At 41.0% G+C, this 19,938-nt stretch overlaps 1 protein-coding gene and 1 pseudogene across 2 annotated transcripts in view; both read left to right on the top strand.

Moving 5' to 3' along the window:
- Window positions 1–9,904, top strand: part of LOC104594397 (cellulose synthase-like protein H1) — a 34,196-nt pseudogene extending 24,292 nt beyond the window's left edge. Inside the window, exon 9 of the transcript XR_016080744.1 lies at window positions 9,356–9,904. The product of XR_016080744.1 is annotated as a cellulose synthase-like protein H1 (transcript). The remainder of the gene's footprint in view (window positions 1–9,355) is intronic.
- Window positions 9,905–14,427: 4,523 nt separating this feature from the next.
- On the top strand, window positions 14,428–19,066 carry LOC104594052 (cellulose synthase-like protein H1). The gene is made up of 9 exons (XM_010254170.3): window positions 14,428–14,743; window positions 14,835–15,159; window positions 15,245–15,373; window positions 15,475–15,591; window positions 16,003–16,218; window positions 16,373–16,487; window positions 16,587–16,759; window positions 16,956–17,306; window positions 18,203–19,066. The coding sequence occupies exons 1-9, from the start codon at window positions 14,487–14,489 to the stop codon at window positions 18,749–18,751; spliced, it is 2,232 nt and encodes a 743-aa protein (XP_010252472.1). The 5' UTR covers window positions 14,428–14,486; the 3' UTR covers window positions 18,752–19,066.
- The last annotated feature ends 872 nt before the right edge of the window (window positions 19,067–19,938 follow it).

The raw sequence follows: 19,938 nt of genomic DNA, 5'->3' as shown, positions 1-19,938 counted from the left end.
AATCTGCCAAGATTTGAGCTTTGATCGTATTTGTTCACTTCAATGGCCCACTTCGTCAATCTGCCTGACACCTCGGGCTTTAGTAGAACATGCCTCAAGGGTCTGTTGGTGAGGACGACGATCATATGGGCTTGGAAGTATGGGCGTAGTTTCCGAGCTGTTACTACCAGTGCGTGGGCCAAATTCTTGATGTCGAGATATCTGGTCTCGGCTGCCTGCAAAACCTTGCTTACAAAGTAGACGGGTCATTGGGTTCGTCTACTTCTCTGATTAGTATCGAGCTAACCACCTCGTCGCTCGTAAAGAGGTATAGCTTCAGTTTGTTGCCTTTTTTAGGTCGGATTAGAACTAGTGGGGTACTTAAGTATTTTTTCAGCTCATCAAAAGCGAGCTGGCACTCTTCGTTCCACTCAAAGTTTTTGTTCCTTTTAATTGCCTTGAAAAAGGGTAGGCACCACCCTGCCGACCTCGACATGAATCGGTTTATAGTTATCCGACCAGTTAACCTTTGGACTTCTTTTATTTTTTAAGGTGTTTTCATGTCCAGTATGGCCTTTATCTTGCCCGGGTTAGTTTTGATGCCACATCGGTTCATTATATAGCCAAGGAATTTGCTCGACGTGACCCTGAAGACACACTTGTTCAGGTTGAGCTTCATGTTAAATTTCCTTAGAATTTGAAAAACACAGTTCAAATCATCAACTAAAGAGTTTGAAAGTTGGGTCTTCACGACCATGCCATCAACATAGCATTCAACTTTATTACCAATCAATGGTTCAAACACTTTATTTACAAGATGCTGGAAGGTTGCTCCAGTGCTTTTCAGTCTGAAAGGCATTACTTTATAGCAGTAGAGTCCTAGTTTGGTTATAAATGTCATTTTTTCCGGGTCGACTAAGTCCATCCTAATCTAGTTATAGCAGGTGTAAGCTTCCATGAAGCTCAGTAACTCGTGCCCCGAGGTCGCGTCTACCAGGTGGTCTATTTTAGGAAGGGGGAAGCAGTCCTTTGGGTAGGCTTTGTTGAGGTCGATGTAGTCGATGCACATGCACCACTTTCTATTGGCCTTCTTCACTAACACAGGGTTGGCTACCCCGCTTGGGTATTGGACCTCCTTAACGAAGTCTTCTGCTAGGAGCTTCTCGACCTTCTCATTAACTATCCTCCACCATTCTGGGCATTTCTGCTATAGACCAAGCAAAAACGTCTAAATTACTAAGTAAGAAACTTACCAATCGCGACCGAAGTGGTTCGTTCAGCAGAGCGCCGATCTAGAGGGTCTTGTTTGGCTCAGTGTCAGAGACCGGTACTTGGACAATCTCCTCCATTGGGGCAACTTTCTCCTCTGTATGTTCGGGTCGTGGCTCTAGTTCGACGTCTTCCGCCAACTTTGCTTTTCCCTTCAACGCAGCTACATTGCGCTTACGCGGTTCAAGTTGGTTACCTCGTACTACCCCCACTCCGTAGCTCATTGGAAATTTCATGGACAAATAGTAGGTCGACACCACCGCACATAGGGCATGCAAGATGGGTCGACCTAAGATGGCGTTGTAGGGGGATGGGGTTGCGACCACCAGAAATGTGTGTTTGAAGCGTACTGAGTTGGGCCATGCCCCCACTAGACCTGTTCATGGGCCGGACCAGGCTTTTACTCTTCATAAACAAGATTTTGTTAGGCCCAAGCCCGATCCCGGCCCGACCAATGGGCCTATAACATGGGCCCGAGCCCGGCCCTAATAAAAAGCCTGAAGCCCAGGCCTGAGCCCTAAGCCCGACCTAGTAGAAGAAAGAACTCACTACCGGTGACTGTGTTCGCCGGTGCTGAGTTCGTGTCCATGAGAGAGAGAGATAGAGAGATGATTCACCAGCCGGTGCTCAGTTCGCGGTGAGATGCGATTTTGACAGTGAAAAATGGAGTCAGTTCGTGTCAGAGAGAGAGAGAGAGAGAGAGAGGACTCATAGCCGCCGCTACCGGTGCCTATGTTCGCCGCCTTGCCGGTGTCTGAGATTTGAAAGAGAAGAAGTGAGAAGAGGAACAAGAGAGAGAGAAAGAGAGAGAGAGAGATGACTCACTGTCGGTCTACCGAAGTTGTTGCGCCGGTGAATGTTCTCCGGTTCTGCGGCTGCTTGAGAGTGTGAGGAGGATGTTAAGAGAAGAGACGTTCGACACTAGACAGTTTGGCTAACAGGAAATGTGGAAAGAGATGAATGAGAAGGGTTAGGATATTAGGGTTTTTGGGTTTAGTCTATAGGTCAGGCTGGGCTATTTTGGCAAATCCCAAGCCCAGCTCGAATTTATTGCGGGCTGGGCTTTTTGGCCCGAGGTCAAGCCCGCGGGCTCATTTGCGTGTTCAAGACCATCTGGGACCATGGGGCCAAGGGGTCTAACCACCTCGCCGCTATTGACTAAGGGCGTGTCTGATGGCTTCAAGTCTTTCTGGCTTAACTGTAGCTTGTCAAACGCTTCCAAAAAGGAAATCTGCCAAACTGCCGGAGTCTACCAGTATCTGCTTCACCTCGAAGTCATTAATTACGAGCTTGACAACAAGGTCATCATCGTGTGGGTACTGGATTCCATGTGCATCATCCTCATTGAAGTAAATAGGCTCCTCCATCCGAGGTCGCTTCGGTAGGTTCTCTACTTCTTGTTCTAACTCTCGAACTGAGGTCTTTCCTACTATTGTGCTACACCCCACAACAATGGACCCACCGGTGATCATATTGACCACCCCGCGGGTTGGCCTGTCCTTTGGTGGCGACTGCCGAGGTGGGTTCTAGTCGTTCCTTCTGCTTGACTCTGGAGCTTCCCTTCTCTGATCGACCTGTTGGTCTGTCGTTTCCCTGTCTTCATACTTGATGAACTTTTTCAAGTACCCATGACGAATTAGTTCTTTGATCTCATCCTTGAGATTCTGACAACCTTCTATGCTATGCCCGATGTCCAGATGAAAGTTGTAGTAAACATTCGAGTTCCTAGTTGTTGGGTCTCCTCGCATCCTGGGAGGCCACTTGATGTAGCTGGAACCTTTTGATTTCCATTAGAATTTCACCCCGTTTTGCATTGAGGGAGTATAACTGGTTCTCTCGACTGGAGGGGTGCTAGATCACCGACCTAACCTAGAACCCCGAGGTGGGAATTTGCTTCTCTTGTGCGGGGACTTACTTCTCTTGGGTGACTTGCTCTTCTGTCGTCGATGCTTGCTGCTACTAGTGCCTTCATCTTTTGTCTTCCTCCTCTCTCCCTACTGAATCTCTGCCTTGGGCCTGAGTGCCTCTTCTGTTCTCATGAATTTGCTGGCATCGTTGAGGAACTTCTCGATCATCTTTAGTGGGTGCACCTCGAGGTGCCAGGAGAATTTGACATGCCGAAATCCTTTTTGTGCCGTGGTGAGGCGCACAATTGGGTCGAGGTCGGGTATCTGCAAACATTATTCGTTGAAGCGATTGATGTAGCTCTTGATCGACTCATTCTCTCTCTAGACCTCGTTCAGAAGGCTTGCTACAGATTTCAAACACTTCTTACTTGTGATAAAATGTGCAGTGAACAAATCTGCGAATTGGTCCCAGCTCTTGATTGAGCTTGGAGGTAAACTCTTGTACCATAATCTGGCTAACCCTCTAAATGTGGTGGAAAAGGCTACGCACATGCTTGCCTCATCTGCTCCAGGGAGCAACATCTGAGATTGGAAATTGTCGACATGATCATTGGGATCAATCTTCCCGTCATAGGTCTCTAGTGTGGGTGTCCTGAATCCTTGTGGCCTCAGGGCCGAAAGTATTTCTGGTGCCAAGGGAGGACCAACTCAACAATACTGGAGTCGGTTGTGCGGCTATCGAGCTCACTTCCTCCCTCACCCTGCTTGGTGCCACCAACAGGTTACTCCTTGGCAAACTATCTTGACTGTTGTCCAGTGAGCTTTGCGACAACACCGCTTCTTTGTGGCTTCAACATTGGTGCTATTTACCTCGGTATTGTCCGACACCTCAACTCTGGTGCGCTCTCGTTCCTGAACACTATCTCGAGGCGGGAGCTAGTTCCTATTGCTCACGTCTTCTTGGTTGCGAACTGTGTGTTGACCGCTACAAGGGACAGATGGGTCTTGGTGTGAGTCTGCACCTCTTGCCCCGAGCAGGTGGTTACTGACCTGGGGGTTGTGGTTCTCATGCCGTGAGTGCTGCTGTGGGTTGGTCCTGGTGCGGTAGCTATTCTCAAGCCGATCTTTCTGATTCGACACCTAAGAAGGTGGGGGTGTGCGCTGACCTTTGACTCTATCTCGAGGTGGGGTCCGGACCTGAGGAGGGGCTGGGACCCGTGCAATCTCTGTGCCCCGGGGAGGAGATCGACGCACGTTTTGCTGATGTTGGTTCTGATTCTGATTTTGGTTTGGCAGTGGCAAAAACTGTTGTTGATACTGTTGGTAGAGGCAATACTACTGGAATTGCTAGTACTGATGCATCTGGTACATCTGAAGTTGCATGACTCGGGCACTCTGGACCAGTTCTTCAAATTGTTGGTCCCTGACCTCGGGGGTATTACGGAGGGCTCCGGGACAGAAAAGGTGGTGTCCGCTTGGGTAAGGGGGCGTGTAGCGACTAGTTAATGAAAGTCTGTGCCTGGCATGTCTGAACCCCCAAGATGGTTGGGGGATGGTAATTTGGCTAATAGTCACCGAGGGGCCTTCAGGGTGAACAGTAGTGTGGTCATGCCCCCTTATAACACCCATATCAATGTCCTTACCGGTGTTGCTCGATGATGCCATTGAGTACTATAAAAAGTGAACAAGTAGGAACTTAGCTTTTGTGTAACAATTCTCACAGATGGTGCCAGTTGATGGTGCGCAATTTGAAAGCTCCTAACTGGAGTACAACTTGAACGCTGGCTGTCCGGCTAGCTGGTCAAATTGCAAGACAAATGGATCAGAGAACCCAGTGTGGCTAACCCGGTGACATCGCTCCGATGCTTAAGTCAGTAAGGTGAGTGGCAAGCTGGAATTTGTATACTAGTAGGATAGAGAGTAAATAATCGCGCGTACCTGGGTCTTAGGGGTTGATGCCCTTATATAGTTGGGTTACCGTATGTCTTGCGGAATACTCCCAGGATTTTCAGCCCATGCCATAGAGATCCATTTCTGGAGGGTGGAAATCCCTTTAACTGATGAGGATTACCGTTTCCCTTTGATTCGGATGGGATAAAGTAAATGCTTACGGTTACACGGCGTGATACCAAAAGGCCCAGAGACAACTGTTAGGCTTCTAGATATATTCCACGTGTCACTCTAGCAAGCTTGGCTATCCCGAGATACCCGGGCTTCGGTGCTATCTGAGGTGATTGAAGCACCCAAGGTAATCTAACCTGCCTAGACAACTGAAGATGTTGACCCGTCTTGCTGAGGTGGCCAGGGGTGTTGACCCGACCTGCCGAGGTGGCCGGGGAGGTTGAGTCAACTTGCCAGGTGGACAAGGAGGCTGAGTCATGCATCTAGTCACCAGGTTGTGTCCACGTGTCCGTTGCTTACTAGGTCGGGCCAAATCACTCCTCATCAATAGCCATCTCCAACTATGCTATGTTGTGCTTCCTTATTCCAAATTCTCTTTGTCAATACCTTGTTATAATTCAACAAAGATTTTGGTGGGAAGAAGTTGATGGGATTAGGAAAATTAACTAGGTAAGCTGTGAAAAATTAAATAGAACTAAGCTGGATGATGGGCTAGGCTTTAGAGATCCTCATCTATTTAATGTTGTTTTGCTTGCAAAGCTTGTTTAGCATTTCCTCTCTAATCCAAACTCTCTTTGGGCAAGAGTTTTGAATCTTTTGTATGTAAAAAAGAAAATTTTTTGGACCTTAGGCTATGTTTGGTTGCAATGCAAATAAATTTGCACTGATGCAAAGCTATGACAATGCAAATGATTTGAGTGTAAATTCTGACCTATTTTTATTTCAAATTTTATCTTATTTTGTTTGATTGCATTACAAATGAAGTAAGTTAAGATATGAAGCAAAATAAAGTAAAACTCAAAACAAAATTAAATGAGAATTTGCATTTTTTTCATTTGCACTCCTATACATTGTATAAGTGCAAATAAAATTGCAATGCAACCAAACACAACCTTAGCTGTAAAACCTTTGGATTCTTTGGGATGGAGAAGTCTTCTTAAAGGGAAAATAATCCTTAGAAAAGGGGCCTGGTGGGTTATGAATGAGGGTTCTGCTCTAAGCATTTGGGATGACCCTTGGATTCCCTCTTTTGAGGGTTTCAAGCATGTAGGGCCAAGGCTAGGTCCAGGTAGTCCAGAAAAGGTGGGAGCTTTAGGCCATGTTTCGTTCACTGCTCTAGGCCTCATTCTTTTAATTCTTGCTCATTCTAGGCAAGAATGGGTAAGAATGAATAGCATTAGAGTGTTTGGTTACAAAATTCTTGCCATTGGCCACATTCTTTTTAGAATGAAAAATTAGCCCCATAGCACAAAAATGTAACCTCCAACCAAGGATTTAAATATTGACACAATACGATTGATAACTATACGGGATACGCAATGAGTAGAAACGTATCCCGTAAGTCGTTCGTATTGCACCAATACAAATCTGTATCGGCATGTATCGTACTGTATCGGGCGATACGCACCAGTACAAGACGATACACGCAAAATGCTGCGTCTCTACTTCATAAAAATGTAGCTATGTCGATTCAAACTCAGGTCATTCGGACACGCTATCTTACACAACACTCTAAGCCATCAATCCAATCTTTATCTTGTGTTATCAAATAGAATCAAATAAATTTTATTATGCTTTTGTGTCAAGATACAAAAAAGATGTGTTTATATTTAACAATTCTGACTATTCTAAGCAATAATATTCAAAAGTAGTATTTTATAAATTAATAGAACAAATAATCTATCAAGTCCATATTTATATAAAAATATGATTTTTAATATCAATTAAATTATACAAATAAAATATTAATAATAAAATAATTATTTTAATAATTAAATTGCACAGGATATGCATTCTAAATTTTTTATATATTTGTAAAAATTATTAATTAATATTTTAATCTACATTAATGTTTAATAACAACATATTAATTATTTATAAAAATAAATATATTGTTTTCAAAATATTGAAGAATATAATATTAAATTCAATCTATCAAATTCACTAATCGACATTTATTTCAAAAAAATGATTTTTTATTTCAAATTATTTATAGAAATAAAAATATTAATAATGGAATAATTATTTTAGTAATTAAAAAATATAAATTTTATAGGATATGTATCTTAGAAATTTTAACAAATTTGATATGCTTTAAGTTAATATTATAATTTTGTGAATTATTAATTGGTATTTTAATTTATGTTAAAAAATTAAAATAGTAAAATAAAAAAATGTGATATAATAATTAAAATATAATATGCACATGTGTTTAGTGTCTTGGACTCATGATTGATGCATTATAAATAAAATTATATGATATCTAGGCATCCCGATATATTAATTGTAATATATTTTTTCATATGCACCATTAAAATATACATTTTCTATGTATTTATATACTATTTGTGACTATTTTGATCTTAAATTTAGTGTTATTAATGTATTTGTGGAATTTGTATGTATTTCCCTAACGTATCCATCTGTTTTCATATTTTTCATTCGTATCCATGCATTTCCCAAGTTATCCGTATCCGTATCTGAATTCTCCGATACGATACCTGATACCGATACTTTAATCCTTGCTTGCAGCATGAAAAATAATTCTGCTCCAGCTTGCTCATTTTCATTCTTTGAGGAAACTCAACCTACAAAACTACTGTCATAGATGTTTACTTTTTCGAAAGTAAAGTATTTTTACGAAAGCACTTTTACATAAAAGCACTTTTATGAAAGTACTTTTATAAAAGCACTTTTACATGGAAGCACTTTTATAAAAGTAAATTTATGAAAAGTACTTTTGCAAAAGTAAAGTATTTTTACGAAAGCACTTATACAAAAGTACTTTTATGAAAACACTTTTATAAAAGTATTTTTATATTAAAGAACTTTTAGAAAACTATTTTTATGAAAGCACTTTTGTGGTAGTACTTTTACAAAAGTACTAAGCACTTTTACGAAAGTACTTTTACAAAAGTACTTTTTCAAAACATCTATGCCAACTAATAAACATTGACTACCGGCCATCCATTGTTAAACATCTGTGATAACAATTTTGAAGACCTTGGCTGACGGTTTATGAATACCGCCGACATCATTTTTTTTTTGTTTTTTTTTAGAATGGAAATAAGCAACATAGGACACTTGTCAGTCTGAAAAGAATTAATTCTGAAGAAAAAAGTGCATTAGGTTTAAAAAGGCAAGAATGGTAATTTCTTTCGTTGGTTTTCTTTAGAAAAATTCTCTTGTAAGAAGAGTACTGATGAGGCAATGGGGCAAAGGGCCTTGAGTTATGATGTTCCCTTTAATGAGATTAAAAAGGACCCGAAAAATGCAGAAATCAATTTCAAAATACATGAAGGCTTTGAATTTGGAACAAGTAAAATTAATAATTAATGTTTCATTTGCCTTTCGTTAACTTACTTATTAAGGTAAATGCATTTATTCGGATAAAAATATTTATCCGGGTAATAGGTAGAGAAGTCAATGGGTTGAGTTTTGTATGAGTCTATCTCACCCCTAGCCCAACCCTTCAACACCCAACCCGAATCTGACCCGATTCAGCCTAAAATACATGAGACTTGACCCTGTAGGATTAACCTGATTTTGACCCATATAATTTCAAATGTATTTTTTAACATATTTTGAAGGCCTAAAATATATTAATTTAAGTTAGGAAATAGTTTTATAAATTTTAAGGTATTATTTTTTTTTCATTTAAAAAAGAAGAAAATCAAAATCAACATATAAAGAAATTATAAATTTTAAGCCTATAAAATTTGAAGTCAAAAAATTACAAGAGTACTTGGTATATATGCAAGGTATCATGACTTGGCGGGACGGGTCACCCTAAAGCCGAATCCAACCAATTGACATCCCTATTCCTAGGAAATACTTATCCCGATAAGTGCATTTATCCATGCTTTTTTTTATTTTTCAAATAAATAAGATAATGACTATTTTAACTATAAAAAGCTATTATTAAAGGGGCAATTTTGCCATGTTCAAGTACTGACAACTTTCCCCAGGTGGCTAAGTTATACCTAGGGATAGAGAAACTTTTCCCTTATCTCCTTATAAATCTGAAAAACTGACATGGATTTATTGGTCAATGGAAACCAAAAAATAACATGAATTTCTTGATCAAAATCCGAAAAAGGCCCCCTAATTAAGAAGAGAAAGCTGTTACTTGCATGCAGGTGTGGGAACCAGCCATTTTTGTTCCTAGTGCACTTTTTGTCATCCTCAATCTCTACAATCTATCCTACTACCTTCGCTGTGGCCTCTCTATCCGCTCATGGTGGAACAATCAGAGAATGACAAGGATAATTTCTGCAACATCATAGTTGTTTAGTGTGCTGGTTGTCATTCTCAAGCTTCTTGGATTATCAGAGACTGTGTTTGAAATCACACCTAAAGACCAGGATAGCTCTGTGGATACTAGTGCAGGTGAACTCACCTTCGACGAATCGCCCATTTTTGTTCCTGGCACGACCCTCCTGTTGCTCCACATGACTGCACTTGCAGTGGGCTTGTTAAGAATATTATTGCAGCCATGGGCCCATGCTGGGTCTTGGTTTGGGCTAGGGGAGATATGCTGTAGCATATGGATGGTGCTTTCCTTCTGGCCGTTTGTGAAAGGTCTCTTTAAGAAGGGGGTTTATGGAATCCCCTCCTCTACTCTATACAAATCAGTCGCTCTCTCCTCACTCTTCGTGTACCTCTCTCTCTGGGCTTCATCAAATTGAATCTAATCTTACCTCTACGCTTCAAAAACTTGAATTCTGTACCTCTCTCTCGGTCAACCATGACAACATCGTCCTTCTTGGCCTCTTTATGCCGAACTCTCCTTTGCCGATGAGCTACCCTATCTGCGGATCATAGTCGCTCCTCTGTGTCGGGCTGAGCCTCCGGCTGCATACCAGCTCGCCCCTGCCTCTGTCGGGGTGCCATCATCCGACGAACAATCTCTTCTACGCTGGCCATCCTTATACCTGCAACACAAAATACCCAAGATAATAGAAAGCAAGCAAAGGAACAGTGACTCGGTAATCAAGCAGTAAAAGAAACAAACCAGCCACCCTCTCCATCAACCCAGCAAGCATCAGCATCTCCGAGCATTTGTATGCGATAACATCAATTTCATGGATCATGCTCAGGGCCGATCTCTCCTCCCAAGTAAGTGTCATCCACTAGGGCTGTGGCACAGTTGTCCTCGGCTCCCGCAGCTCGGCAGGAAAAGGGAGACCCTCGGGAATGTGCACAAAGAAGAGTTCGCCATCCCCAGGGTTAAGTCGATATCACGGACTGCGCAGCAGGACATGAGGTCGAGCAAGAACCTAAAAGAGTTTGACATCAGCTGCACCGGCAACACCTTGTACCATCCTAGCACCTTGGTGACCCCCTCGCTCAACGGGAACCTCAGCCCAGCCTCCAGGCTATGCTAATAAACTTATAGCTCACCGGGCTGAGCATCAGTGGCCATCTTGTCGGGCAGTGGACACCTCATTTGGTATTCCGTGAGGATGATGTACGTAGCTCAGATCTGAGCCATATCCCCGGGCACCAATTCGCAGGGTGTGGTGCCAAACCGGCAACCTGACCGTACAGGAAGCTCCACCTTCGTCTCGGAGGTAACTTCCTCAGCCTCCTCAACTTTGGCAGCCACAAAATCTCTCAGCTCAGGCGCATAGTTCGAGCCATGAGAAGAACTGGAACCAGTGGAGGACCCGGAAGAGGAAGAGGATCGACGAGATGAAAAAGACATACCGGGCAATCTACAGAGATGAGGAGCATAAACCACCGAGCAACTTGCCGAACTATCTGTCGAACAACTTGCCAAGCTATTTGCCGGGCAACCCACAGATCAATTTCTCGAGCAACCTGTCGAGCAATGACCGTCGAACAATGCCAACCACCTTCTTGCAAATAATAGAGAGGAGAGGGGGCCCCTCCTTTTCCTTTATAGCCACCATGAGCACGGACCGAGGAGAGATCAACGGTGCAAATGAAGCACCTCTCACAACGCCTTGGAAGGCCAATCGTCTCGACCAATAACGCACATGCAAAGCCTCGGAAACCGAAGCGTCACCGACGACAGGCAGTGGTTACGACCATTGATTGCACCGGTTCGATCCTCAATACCGGTCCAACCACTGACACCGATCCTCTGCTGGGCCGCTCAAGGATGTTGGCCCAACCGGAGTGCCCAATACCAACCTCAACTGACGTCGAACAAGGCTACAAATCCATGCAATAGTCTGGCTGAGCATTCCCCCTCCTTGATAGTAGAACTGGGGGAGTGGTTCGGGAACCAAAATTTCGGTTCTTACTTAAGTTCTATAGTCGACGATCAGAGGACTCCCCGACAACGACCAACACGGCGCGGATTGGACTACAGCTCGAAAGTCACTCGGCAACGACCGACACTGCGCGGACAATACGCATGCTCGAAAGTTCCTCAGTCGAGCAATGAACCAAGAGAACCTCGTCCCTCGACTTTGGAACTAGGGGAGTGGTGTTGGGGTCCTGGTTGAGCTGGCCCGGAGAGACACGTGGCCGCCCAGTTACAGCTCAGCCACGTCGGCATAGCTCGGCCACGTTAGCTCAGCCCAACCACATCGATCCAGCCCGGCCACGTCGGCATAGCTCGACCTAGCTACGTTATTATTGTGGCCCCTCATCTTATCTTTTAAGTCATGTCAGCTACACAACACAAGATGAATACAACTATGGATAAAAGGAAGACGACTCCGCTGGGGAATGGGACTCTATCCCGATTACCACGGCGGCTAACCTCATCTCGACAACCCCGGAAGCACAATATGACCAGGGCACGGATCTTCGGCTATAAAAAGGTACTCCATGCTCAAGGTAAGGGATCCCCAACTTCTAACACCCATACAACTACTTAGCTCGGACCAGCATCCCTATAGCTCGGCCCGGCCATCCATCACCTCCTACTGACTTGAGCGTCGAAGTACTTACCTGGGGGTAACTCCTCGGGCCTCTGACTCCTCTTTTCTTGATCACAGGTCTTGAAGCGCAGTTTCATCCTTATAGCTCAGCCCTGCCTTGTTAGCAAAGACTATCTGGTTGCTCTCCTCAGTTCGTGCACAACCTCGGATTGAGCAACATCAAGTTGTAAGATATATGTAATAAAAAATTATGGAACAAATCTTGACAACCTATCAACCACAAACTATTTGGTAATTTTGAGTTCAATTTGAATTATTTCATAAAAATAATTTATTAAATTCAAAATAATATTGAAAAATATGAGTAAACTATAAAAAATAATTTATTAAAATAAGAATAAAATTGAAAAATACATATCAATTTTTAAATTAAAAATAAATTATTAAAATTTAAAATAATAATAAAGATTATGAAGCAATAAAAATTTAATAATTAGCAAATTAATATCTTAAAACTATTAAAATATTTAATAATTAATAAAAATTGAGAAAGAGAAAGAGAGAGAGAGAGAGAGTGGGAGAGATCAAAGACACGCCGCTGTTGAGAGTTACAGTGACAATGGCTGGAAAGAAGAAGAAGAAGAAGAAGAAGAAGAAGAAGAAGAAGAAGATCTGAAATGTAGCATCATCAGAGGCAGCATCGACATTCTCTTCGGATGGATCTGTAGATCTATAAAGCAGAGGGTGTAGAGAATGTCAAGGAAGAAGAAGAAGAAGAAGAAGAAGAAGAAGAAGAAGAAGATAGGGGGAAGAGAGAAGGGAAGAGGGAGAAGCTTGCACCACTGGTTTGCTGTTGAGGGAAGAAGAAGAAGAGAGCAGAACTTCCCAACGACAAATCTCCTTTCTTGAACCATGGGAGGAGTCGAATGACTTAAATTTTTGGCTTATATGAAGGGCATTATGGGTCATTTCAAATTTCTATGGAGCTCTTTTGTCTTCGCCCACGCCTAAAATGCCTCTTAGTGTATTAAGCACATAGGGAGGCTCTTTTTTTATTTAGATCTGAAATTGAGTTTCAAATCTGCTAATCAGACCCAATCCAAACGTAGATGACATCTGAAAAGCAACATCTTCAAACTTTAGAGATCTGAAAAGTGCTATCAAACGCCACCTAAGATAACAAGTGGCAAATTTCATCCCAAAAATTAACAGTTCCATTAAACATTATTAAAAGGTAAATAATGGTAAAAAAACAAATGGAGAATGGTTTTATTTGTTTCAAAGAATGGACTCCCACATGGCGCATAAAACTCACCTGTGTATGGCTGTATGCTATCAGCGATGATGGGCAACAACAACAATGGGGTTCTCTAGCAATAGAGTAAAGGAAGAAGAAAATAGGGTTCCTTAGCTTACTTCCTTCTCATGTTAAATGAGGAGTATCTGATGTCTTTTATTAAAAATAGCAAAGGCGTTATTGTAAATTGCCCATGCCTAAAACACGTCTGACCGCGCTCTATGATGGACCACCAACGTAAGTTACGTAACGATTTAGATCCACATTTAGATGGCATCTCAAACAGGTTCGAAGTCTAAAAGCATGTTTTTTTTTTTTTTTCCATACTATATATCCCAACTCAACATTACCAAACGCCACTTTACACGTGTATGGGAATATATAACCCTTGCTTACATGGCACATGATATCGGCTTGCATTCCTCCAAAAGAGAGAGAGAGAGACATGTCCGTGGAACCTGAACCTCTGCTTAGTGCTAGGCCTTGGAGACTCTTGAATACAACCAACGAACCACCTTCAAGGCTTCAATCACAATAATAAATTCTCAGCTACTCACTAGGCAGTGATTTTTGCAAGGCTAGTTTATGGGCTTGTAAAGTGGCCCACATTTCCAATTTCACCCATTTTTGCTTTTACCATTTCCCTCAAGTGGTACCCACTGCTCTAATTCAGTTTGGGAGTTTGCCAAAATTAGGATCCCGATGGCTTCCTACTCACTTCCCCAAATTCTATCATGGAGTTTCAGGCTTTAGTCCTTAGAATTTTTGTCGACAACGTTTCAAATTTGTCTCTCTGTCCAACGTCTGAGGCCTATTGTCAGAGGATAATCGAGTGGCACTGCCATACGCTTATATATGTTTTTTTTTTTATCTTCATTTAAAAAAAAAAAAATTAATGCACAGTAGCACTACTCTTGTTTGGACGTTGCAACAACCTCCCTTGAGTTGAGATGTCTCCCCCGATTTTTCACCCATAACAGAACACAATCTAATCTAGCCCAAGCATCTCTTGGGCCCATAACTTTACTTACCCATGGGCTCGTACCTTATCAGTTCAAGTAAATAGCAACCGTCAACCGACCCAAATTAGCAACCTCGGCAGAAAAGACTGTCATCATGGCCAACCTTATCTCCCTTCCCCTCCAAGAGAGAATTCCTCGTAACAACATTTTACAGAGAGCCACAGATATCATAATCTTCTTCCTTTTTCTCTCACTCCTCTCCTATCGTTTCCTAACGCTCAGCAACCATGGAGTCGCTTGGCTCCTTGCCTTCCTCTGCGAGTCATGGTTCACTCTCTGCTGGGTCCTCACCATCAACTCCAATTGGAATCCTGTTGAATACAGAACATATCCTGAGCGCCTCTTACAAAGGTATATTATACATATATATATATATACCAACCAAGCTACGCTCTAATTAATTTGAAAAACAAAATCTCATGTTTTTTTTGGTTGCATATAGGGTTGGCGAGGTTCCCTCGGTGGACATGTTTGTGACAACAGCAGACCCATTACTCGAACCGCCTATCATCACTGTAAACACTGTGCTCTCCTTGTTAGCAGTTGATTACCCCGCTCACAAGCTTGCCTGCTATGTGTCCGACGATGGCGCTTCTCTTCTCACCTTCTATTCTCTTGTCGAAGCCTCCAAGTTTGCCAAACTTTGGGTTCCTTTCTGTAAGAAGTACAGTATTCGAGTTCGAGCCCCTTTTGTTTATTTCTCCACTGAGATCGATGAATCATTGGATCTCTCACCGGATTTTCGAGATGAATGGAAGACGATGAAGGTATATACCTAGTAAATTAATCTGCTGAAAAATAAAAGAAAGAACAAAAAATTAATACAATATGTGTTTCTCTTCATCTGCGCAGAATGAATACAAACAACTGCGACGAAGAATAGAAGAGGCGGTTCAGAAGAATTATATTGCAGGAGATCTAACGGGAGATTTTGCAGCTTTCTCAAAAATAGACCCTAAGAACCATCCGAGTATAGTGAAGGTAACTCAAACCCAGTTCTCAGATGATCGAATCAAATTTTGTGCTATCAATGTTCGATGGGTGGCTGCTCTTAATTAATTAACTTGCTTTATCTTTTCTAGGTGATATGGGAGAACAAGGAAAATCTTCCGGATGGGCTGCCGCATCTCATTTACGTGTCCAGAGAGAAGCGGCCGGTGCACCCTCATCATTTCAAAGCAGGAGCCATGAATGTCTTGGTATGAAATAAGTAGAGTTTGACCTGCAAGTTCAGAAGCCAAAATAGTATAGTCGATCGAAGCTTTTTAATGAAATCTCGCTTTCGATTATAATAAACTCAGAGGATTTATTTTTGTTTCTCAATTGGAGATGAAGTCATACACCTTGAATTTGAAACAAAAAGTTAAAAGAACAAATAAATACCCAGTATCAGAATTCAGACCCGGGAAAGCTTAATCACTCAGTTTAATTGGATGGGCAGAAAATTAACAAATCCATATTGTAGAAGTTTGTTTCTATGGAGAAAATATTTTTCCTTCTTGTGTTTGCTGGCATGTAGGAAACAAGATTTCTCTTGAAATCCATTTCCTTATTAATTAATGTTTCTTTTTTTTTTTATATTAATTTTCTTAATTTGTATGAACATGCAGACCAGAGTATCAGGAGTTATGACAAACTCCCCTTTTATTCTCAATGTCGACTGCGACATGTTTGTGAACAACCCCCAGACTATTCTTCATGCAATGTGCCTACTGCTTGGTTTTGAGCAAGAGAAAGAAAGTGGGTTTGTTCAGTTCCCTCAGATATTCTACAGAAGCTTAAAGGATGATCCATTTGGGAATAATCAATTCATAGTCTTCTGGAAAGTAAGTGAATTTCAGCCTTACCTGATTAAAGGCACAGAAAATGTTTGTAAATTGAAATTTACATATCCAATTTTACATCTCCTCTCTCATGATTTCATCGCTATTTTATTTCTGGTGGTGATAGCTTCAATTAAAATTTCTATGTTTGTCTCAGTTTATTATGCCTGGAATAGTAGGAATCCAGGGACCCTTTTATGGTGGGACAGGATGCTTTCATAGAAGAAAAGTTATATATGGTCTATCACCGGATGAAGCAACAATCCAAGGAGGTAATGAACTTTGTCTAGTAAATGGTAGAAATTAGAAAATGCGCTCTCCAACCTTCATTTTATATATATAAGCTTAACCCGGGAAATCACTTGATGAAGCAATGGAGACCACATTTGGAAATTCAGTCCATTTCATGAAATCGGTACCTCAGATATTGTCTGGAATCAAAGACAAGACGGACTGCCAACCTGCAGATCTATCCAGCACCGAAGAAGCAGCAAATGAAGTAGCAAGTTGTGTGTACGAGTACAACACCTCGTGGGGTGAAAGGGTGAGCAACTTCATCATCTTGATATAAGCGTTAATGAGAAAACATTACCAGCTGCGACCCCAGTCGCAGAACAATTCAACTTTCTCAGTGAATTGTGATTTATAGTGAACACGCCAGTACGCCACGTACCCTTTGGAATTGAAAAAAAAAAAAAAAATCTAATCATAAAATCCTTTTCACCGTTTTTGTGTTTCAGGTTGGTTGGGTCTACGGGTCGGCAACTGAAGACGTCCTCACCGGACTGAGAATCCATTCAAAAGGTTGGAGATCGGGTTATTGTACGCCCGACCCACCTGCATTCCTAGGCGATACACCCTCGGGTGGGCCCGCAATACTGACCCAACAAAAGAGATGGGCCACCGGCCTTCTCGAGATTCTCGTTAGCAACTACAATCCCATTCTGGGCGTTATCAAGGGGAAGCTTCTGATTCGACAGTGCTTGGTGTATCTGAGCGTAATCATATGGCCGCTTCGCGCCCTTCCGGAGTTGTGCTATGCGCTGCTGCCACCTTACTGCATCCTCACCACCACGTATTTCCTGCCTACGGTACATTTCCTTCTTTAATTAGTCTTTGTTAATTTTGTGGGAAAATATATGATTCGGAAAATTTATACTCGTTTTAGCTTATTTTTTGTTGGGTTCCTAGTAATGCTTAATGTGTGAGAATTAAGAATTAATAATTAATGCTACATTTGCTTTTCGTTAAGGTAAATGCATTTATTCCGATAAATATATTTAGAGATGTCAATGGGTTGAATTTTGTATGAGTCTATCTCACCCCTAACCCAACCCGAATCTGACCCGATTCAGCCTAAAATACATGACACTTGACCCTGTAGGGATTAACCTGATTTTGACCCATATAATTTCAAATGTATTTTTTAACATATTTTGAAGGCCTAAAATATATTAATTTAAGTTAGGAAATAGTTTTATAAATTTTAAGATATTATTTTCTTCATTTAAAAAATAAAAATATCAAAATCAACATATAAATAAATTATAAATTTCAAGCCTATAAAGTTTGAAGTCAAAAAATTACAAGAGTATTTGGTATATATGCAAGGTATCATGACCCGGCGGGACGAGTCATCCCAAACCCAAACTCAACCAATTAACATCCATATTCTCAGGAAATACTTATCCGGATAAGTGCATTTATTCATGTTTTTTTTTTTTCAAATAAAAAAGATAATGACTGTTTTAACCATAAAAAACTATTATTAAAGGGGCAATTTTGCCATGTTCAAGTACTGACAACTTTTCCCAGGTGGCTAAGTTATACCTAGAGATAGGGAAACTTTTCCCTTATCTCTTTATAAATCTGAAAAACTGACATGAATTTATTGGTCAATGGAAACCAAAAAATAACATGAATTTCTTGATCAAAATCCGAAAAAAGGCCCCCTAATTGAGAAGAGAAAGCTGTTACTTGCATGCAGGTGTGGGAACCAGCCATTTTTGTTTCTAGTGCACTTTTTGTCATCCTCAGTCTCTACAATCTATCCTACTACCTTCGCTGTGGCCTCTCTATCCGCTCATGGTGGAACAATCAGAGAATGACAAGGATAACTTCTGCAACATCACGGTTGTTTAGTGTATTGGTTGTCATTCTCAAGTTTCTTGGATTATCAGAAACTGTGTTTGAAATCACACCTAAACACCAGGATAGCTCTGTGGATACTAGTGCAGGTGAACTCACCTTCGACAAGTCGCCCATTTTTGTTCCTGGCACGACCCTCCTGTTGCTCCACATGACTGCACTTGCAGTGGGCTTGTTAAGAATATTATTGCAGCCATGGGCCCATGCTGGGTCTTGGTTTGGGTTAGGGGAGATATGCTGTAGCATATGGATGGTGCTTTCCTTCTGGCCGTTTGTGAAAGGTCTCTTTAAGAAGGGGGTTTATGGAATCCCCTCCTCTACTCTATACAAATCAGTTGCTCTCTCTTCACTCTTCGTGCACCTCTCTCTCTGGGCTTCATCAAATTGAATCTAATCTTACCTCTAGGCTTCAGAAACTTAAACTTGTTTTCTAATTGCCTAGCATTGGTTATTGACTCTCAAGAAGAATTAATTACTTTTATGGTCGTATCTACTTGTAGACTGTGGGCCTCAAGTTCAAGAGAATCTACCTGTGGGCATAGTCTGCGGCTCTATGGATACAAGCCTTTTATTTATGTATTATATTTATATGTATGTTTTTTTTTCGTTTGTCTTGGGCTGTCTTAAGGGTTTGTTTGTTTGTTTGAAATCTGATATTTAAAAGTGCAATAATTACATTAAGAGGAATATTGGTATTGGTGAACTTTTCTTTCCTTGAACTCTGAATCCAGAGAATGTTGTTCTGAATTCTAAATTCTGAAAATTATCAAATATCCATTTTGACCCTATATATGAGAATTTTTATTTATCTTTTTGGAAGTATCATTGAAAAACAAAAAGTTGTATGATTGCATTTTAAGAGATAAGAAATAAGAGGAAATGAACAACTATTTTTCTCTTAAAATTAAAAGATTCCTCTTAAGAGATAAAAAAATTAATCATGATACCAATTCCACGAGTCTATAGATTCCACATGTTTGGGTCTTTTATCACGATAGAGTAGAATTTGTAAAACACAGATTTTTAGGGGTGTACGCCTTTAATATTATATAACGTTTCTGATTCTTTGTTGTGAAAATTTATAAATACCAGAAAGTTTTCAAAGGTTACTAAATGCCATAGTTGTGCAATTTGGTGGAATTTTCAAATCCTAGGGGAGATAGCTAGCCAGCCATTTGAAATTTCAAATAATCTTTGCAAATACTCGATGAACACTCATGCATCCTTGTGCCCGGAGTTTAAATCCCGACAGTTCTACTCGTAACACTAGGCCAATCATGGGCACATAAGAAAGAAGATTCTAGTATTTATTAAAAAATTAAAAAATTGTTAGGAAATATTTCGTTTAGGTAAATTAAATTTCATTATTTGCAGGCATTCTATTATGAACTATCTTTTTCTTTACATGTATAAAAGGGACGAACAATTTCAGTTAATTTCCCATCCTTAAAAATAGATGCCACAGAAGTTGGTATAAGCCGTAAAAGTTGATTGAAAAATTGAAGACAAATGTTGCGATATTGGTGATAGGACGAGAGTACCCAACCATTTTTGGCCTTTGGTTAGGGTTGGGCC

Source organism: Nelumbo nucifera, chromosome 1 (genome assembly GCF_055504915.1).
Source record: "Nelumbo nucifera cultivar China Antique chromosome 1, China Antique-T2T, whole genome shotgun sequence".
In the NCBI taxonomy this organism is placed as follows: domain Eukaryota; kingdom Viridiplantae; phylum Streptophyta; class Magnoliopsida; order Proteales; family Nelumbonaceae; genus Nelumbo; species Nelumbo nucifera.
This window is presented reverse-complemented; position numbering and strand designations above follow the sequence as displayed.

Excerpts from the sequence above, each read along its gene's own strand:
- LOC104594052 (XM_010254170.3), top strand. The coding sequence starts at position 14,487 with ATGGCCAACCTTATCTCCCTTCCCCTCCAAGAGAGAATTCCTCGTAAC. Across the intron at positions 15,592-16,002 it reads CAGGAGCCATGAATGTCTTG|ACCAGAGTATCAGGAGTTAT; the intron begins GTATGAAATAAG and ends ATGAACATGCAG. Across the intron at positions 16,760-16,955 it reads ACACCTCGTGGGGTGAAAGG|GTTGGTTGGGTCTACGGGTC; the intron begins GTGAGCAACTTC and ends TTTGTGTTTCAG.